This window comes from Hordeum vulgare, chromosome 2H (assembly GCF_904849725.1).
Source record: "Hordeum vulgare subsp. vulgare chromosome 2H, MorexV3_pseudomolecules_assembly, whole genome shotgun sequence".
In the NCBI taxonomy this organism is placed as follows: domain Eukaryota; kingdom Viridiplantae; phylum Streptophyta; class Magnoliopsida; order Poales; family Poaceae; genus Hordeum; species Hordeum vulgare.
The window spans coordinates 581233289-581238979 of NC_058519.1; the positions used below are offsets into that span (position 1 = coordinate 581233289).

At 50.8% G+C, this 5691-nt stretch overlaps 1 protein-coding gene across 1 annotated transcript; it reads right to left on the reverse strand.

Annotated features, from left to right (window-relative positions):
* Positions 1–3460: 3460 nt before the first annotated feature.
* Positions 3461–4263, reverse strand: LOC123428675. The gene is made up of 2 exons (XM_045112863.1): positions 4199–4263; positions 3461–3992 (listed from the first exon to the last, which is right to left on the reverse strand). Exons 1-2 carry the CDS (start codon positions 4261–4263, stop codon positions 3461–3463), a joined length of 597 nt encoding a protein of 198 aa, XP_044968798.1.
* Between the last annotated feature and the right edge of the window lie 1428 nt (positions 4264–5691).

Here is a 5691-nt window from a genome sequence, read left to right on the forward strand (position 1 = left end):
AGTGCATGAGAAGGTTACAAAAGTACTTATCCACGTTGCCGAAGTGATGCTGGTGATGCAGTGGATGCCGGTGAAGGGGCCTGAGGTTGCCTTGCTGTTCTTCGATCTGTTGAACGTCGTTGCCGTCGTCGGTGAGAGGTGGAAAGTGAAAAGAGGGAGGAATGCAATGTGAGGGTAATAAATGTGAGCGCTTCGGGAAACAAAGCGGCTTCTCGAACGTGGCCCCTCGCATGCAGCCCCCTGCCATCAACGTGCATAGCAGGGACATGGCTCTCAAGAAACTGTTGATTTCAGCGTTTTCAATGGATGTGCGTGGAAGGTGGTTTGAGGTCCGTGCTATAAAGGCCACCAGTGAACACACTGAACTAAACAACATGGTTTTTTCCTGCGCGGGCCTCGTTGAACCATATGCAACCAGCACGCCTTAATCTCTCTGCTCCAACTACAATGCGTGGAAATTCCACGGCTCAAAAAGGGCAAATAATGGTGCAAAATGCTAGCACTAGCTCCTGCGATGCCATGCGTTCAATTGGATTTCCGTAGCATTTGGCGTACCACGGCAGCTGCCCGGAACCACTTGATAAAATGCACGGCTAGCCTTTCATTTACTACTCACACGAAGCACTTTCATGATTACTGGGACCCAGATACTATTGGAAAAGTCAAGGCGTACTACAGCGCCACTTGTACTCAATCATTTCGTGACATTCTAATGATGCCGTAGTTAATTATGATCATTGTGCGATTCCATGGCGATTAATCCTCGCCTTCCCGCTCTGTTTCCTCTCCTTCCGCATGCGTTGCGACAGAAAGAATCGTCGAATGCGCAAATGCAGGGTCGAAAACTCTGCTTAGATTTTGCAGCGTCACAGTCTATGCCGTGCCTAAATTTGGCCGAGCTACCACGGTCCAGACCTTATGTCCACCTGCAGACCTCTTTGCGTTGCATCTACCTACAGTGCAAACGTACACCGGATACCCATTAATTTCATCATCGATCATACTATATGGCATGAATGGACAGGGAACCTAAACCGCACGGAGGTCCCAATAAAATCACGACCCGGCCACTTGTAGGTTGTCCGGGTAATGCACCAGGTCGATACCGCGTAGCTGTCCCTGTGTACGAGCGCCGGATGATCCACCAGTTAAAAGCATCTACAGACTACAGCTGGACCCATATTTCCTTCCAAAACGCTTGTACAATGAGTGCCCGGTCAAAAAATTTGACTCAAACTGACCATTCATTTAATCCCTATATATGCACAGATTAATCAACACTCCTCAAATCGAAATAAAATGTAGAAACTATATGAAGACACACAAACGTCACCTAGCGTGATCGGACACCCCGCCGCATTTCATAGCGGTTACATCTACAACCACCCGAATGGCCGGAACTCCTTCTCTCATCTCTACACAGCATGAAGGATGCAACGACGTGTCGAGCTAGCCTTGCGTGCTTCTGCTCGGACGTGCTCGTCGGAGAGGAGATGTTTGTGTCAGTTCGACCCAAATTTTTGTCCGTCAGCGTTGGCACATGGTGGCGGGCTTCTCTATTAATTGCATAGGTCGATCAATTCTCATTGTATGAATGAGGTAGCTTGACACTAGACCGCATTTCATCAATTAAATTTTTCATTAAGTGTCAAGTTCATCTCATTCATATACATTTATCGCCCTACTACAATGAAAGAGATTTTTATTTTATGATTCAAAAATAATCATGCAAAATCTATGTTTTATTTATGAAGGAGATAGACCATGCCTATGAATCTTCTCTGTGATAAGTAGAGAAGATTCATAGTAATAGTCTATCTCCTCCACAAAGGATATAATGATGACTCAAACTTATTGCTTCTGTACGACCCGGCTAGTTAAGCCAGTCGATTAGCTCCTCACGTGGTAAGGTGAGACTAGAAACATCGAAAACCCGTCGGTCAATGGGGATGTGTAGGCACGTAAAAATCTTATGTATGAGAATTTTATTCGGTGTCCTACCGATTCAACATGAACGTGATGATCGACGTTCATCTCTTTGTATGTATTTCTTATTTTGAAAATAAGATTTGTATTTGCAAATGGTAAAGTTTATCCAAATGGTAACGTCCACATGTATGGCATCTCTATATTTTGTCCACATGCCTTAATCTTGGTCTATTCTGGTTTGCACGAATTTTGACAATTTCTAATGAAATTTAAGTGTCACGTAAGCGTAGTGTGTTACATGTGGGTTAGAGGGCTCGCCCACACGGCCTTGCACGACTTGTAGCGCGCAGTTGCCATTTGGGTGAGCCGGTCCTTGTCCACACGGACACTATCCAGTCCATGCCGTGTGGTGAACTGATCTTCGCCCACAACGCTCGTATGGTGATAGATGACAATTACGGTTATACATATGTGGCAACTAGTTAACCATATATAGCAACTATGGTTGACCATACATGACAACCATGCTTGGACCACACGTGATAACTAGTTAATTAATCACATATGACTACTACAATTGACCACACATGATAACTGTGCTTTAACCACATGCGGCAACTAGTTAATCACACATGGCAACCATGGTTGACCATATATGACAACTTTGGTTTGACCATCCGTGTCAACTAGTTAATCACACATGACAACTATGGTTGACCATACATGACTACTATGATTTGATCATATATGGAAATTATCGTTAATTAGACATGGCAACTATAGTTAACGAAAACACAAAAGTTGTCATGTTTTACAACTAAAGTTGCCATCCCCGGATAACTAAAGTTGACATAAAAAACGGCAGGGCATAATCGCTTCGTGCCACACGTGCGGGGCGGGGATGAGTAGTTGTTGTTGGGCTTGTGGCACGAAATAGCTACGCCCGGACGTGTGTACAGTTCTAATGTTCGTCCACACATGATCATATGAGTTGCCTTATGAATATGTCAGAGAGGGTCATGTGATCGGGTGTCCAATATGCCACACCTATGATAAATGTCACGACCCAAAATTTAAGGTCTATCCGCGAACATTGGAGGCCCAAATTAGCATGTTGTGATTGTAGACGCTTTAACTCAGACATTCTACACACTACGCACATACATACATCGATTAGGGCATCACTTTTGCTATCCAACGGAGACTTCTATATATCCACAAAACAGTCTCGACGTACGGATGTTGATATCATCATAACATAGTAGGAGGCTACGCATGGGTTGGGACATCCGACTTGCAACAGAAAAGCACCACATATCAACAAACTCTCTAAGCGCATCTCCAACACGCGCGCAACCGTGCGGCACACTAAAATAAGTTTACACTAAAATAAGCTGGTGTCCGACTCCTCCGTCGTGATGAAGGCGTCAGCCCACCGTTCACCGTCGGGGTCCCAAGTTGACGCTCCCTTGAGCTCGATGTTGAAGAATGTGGCCTGCTTCCACATACGCTTGTCCTCGTGATCGGTTGCTCACTCTGTCCTCCTCCTGTCCCTCCTTTGCGCGAAGAATGCATTCTCATCGAGGATGTCCTGCGGAAACTGTTGGCGCCACGCCGCCAAGGCATGTTCGTCCATCTCAGCGATGTCGAGGCGGCGCTCCCGCCTCCAGTTCGGGCGACGGTCCTCTTCGGTGACAACCCGCGGGGGAGGCGCGAGCTGCTGTGCCCACTCCCGCGTCATCGCCTCAGGGAAATTCATGTCCCTATGGGGCCGCCCGAGGAGCCACGTCGTCGCGTCGTACGCGCGGGCGGCCTCGTCGGCCGTGTCAAACATGATGAGAACAAGACGCATGTTGCCGGAGCGGATCTCGGCGTAGAATGTGCCAGAGGGGCGCTCGCGGACACCACGGAAGCCCGAACATACCCGGCAACGTGGCGGCGGCGAGGCGAGCAACGTCAAGAAAGAACGACGGATAGAGCGGCAAAGGGCGCGTGGCGAGGCATAGAGCGGTGGGAGGGCGCGTGGCGAGGCACATAGTGGTCCGAGGGTGTGTGGAGGGGCGCTGAATTTATAAAGCGCGCCAAAGATAACGCGCGTCGGGCCATTTTTTCACGCACGCGTGATCTTTTCCCGTGCCCCGGCATTTCCCGCGCCCGTTGGAGCGTCTGAAACCGCTCCGCGCGTGCTAAAATCCACGCATCCCCCGCGCGTTTTTTACCGCCGCTGTTGGAGATGCTCTAAAAAATAGACAAAACAAAGACGACGCACGCGAGCATCATCCGGCTACGAAGAACCACAAGGGAAGCCGTCATGGCCACCAGCGAGCATTCCATCCCCGTCACGGCCTCCTCCTATATCTCTAATCCTCCCCCTTCCATTCACCATCGGTGTGTCATCTTCCCACGACCCCATGGATAGGCAGCTCGAGCTCGGCTCCAGCAGGTGGGCCGCGCTAAAACACCCGAGGCTCCTACCATTGTGGCTGCATCGACACGCCTGCATTCTTGTCCGAGTGCCCATGGCCGCGCCCGACGCGCCCGTGGTCACACCCTATGCTCATGTTTTCTTGGTCGCGCCCCCTAGACGCGCTCGTGGTGGCCAGAGCTTAGGCTCGCCATTGCCGGGTTGGACATTGTGCCTTTCCACGCCCACCTCTGCCCCATCATTGCCATGAAATCTTGCTCGACGACAGCCTCCTCCTTGACCACCACTTGTAGCTCTCGGGTGTGGCAACGTCGCCTGCAGTGGAGATGTCCATCATCTCCTCGAACCCCTCCCATTAAATGCAGTCCTGCTCCTGGATGGAGTCCCCAAGACACGCCTGTAGAGCTCCTCCTCCTCGACTGTCATGGGAGGTGGTGCTGATGGGACGGCGTCGGTGTCCCGTGGACCAGCACGCAACCGTGCGTATAGTGTGGGTTAAGAGCGTGCGTTGTTGCAAGACCGCACCCATGGCGGGTTGGAGCAAGCTCGGCGAAGTAGGACTACAACCGCATATCGTGCTCCCCTGAGTCATGTATCCCACAATGGAAAGTCCATGGCATATCTAGCGTCGTCAATGAGGTCGGGGGCAGGCGTGTGCGGCGATGGTTGATCTCCTCACGATGAGCGTGGCCTTGACCGGATTATGGGGCTGACACGTGGTCCATGGAGAGATGCCAGTAGATGGGGAGGTGCACGTCGCTCCATGGTAGCAGCATGCCCATCTCCCAATACCTCTGTCAGATCTCCGCCTTCACGTACGGACGTACATGAGGCTGGGTTGCCAGCAGGGAGATGTTTAACATCGGAGGAGCTAGAGGAGGGTTGGAGCGATTGCGGTTGTGACCACAGGAGGACCCAACCTCGTGCTCGTGCTTCCCCTTACGGCCTTGTTTGGTTAAGGGGGATTGGGGAGGTTTTGAGAGGGAGGGATTTCTGGGGGTTGGGTGAATCCCTTTGTTCCACCAAATCCTCTCAAATCCCCGGGGCTTTGCTTCCACTAGTCCCCCGAGGAGGGTTTTGAAACACATGGATAGGAAGCGATTGAAGGGGAACGGAGGGGATTGGGCTAAGCAAACCCCTCCTACCAAATGGGCGCCCGAGGATCTGTGGGGTTTCTGGCCCTCCCGGGGATTTTCCTCTCAAAACCTCCCCAATCCCCCTTAACCAAACGAGGCCTACGGGAGATCCATTTCCAGACCATGGCCGTTAGCAGCTAGGTGAAGGAGAGGAGGTGTTCGGGAGCTAAGGTTTGCGTGTGCCGGGTTTCAAGGAGGCAC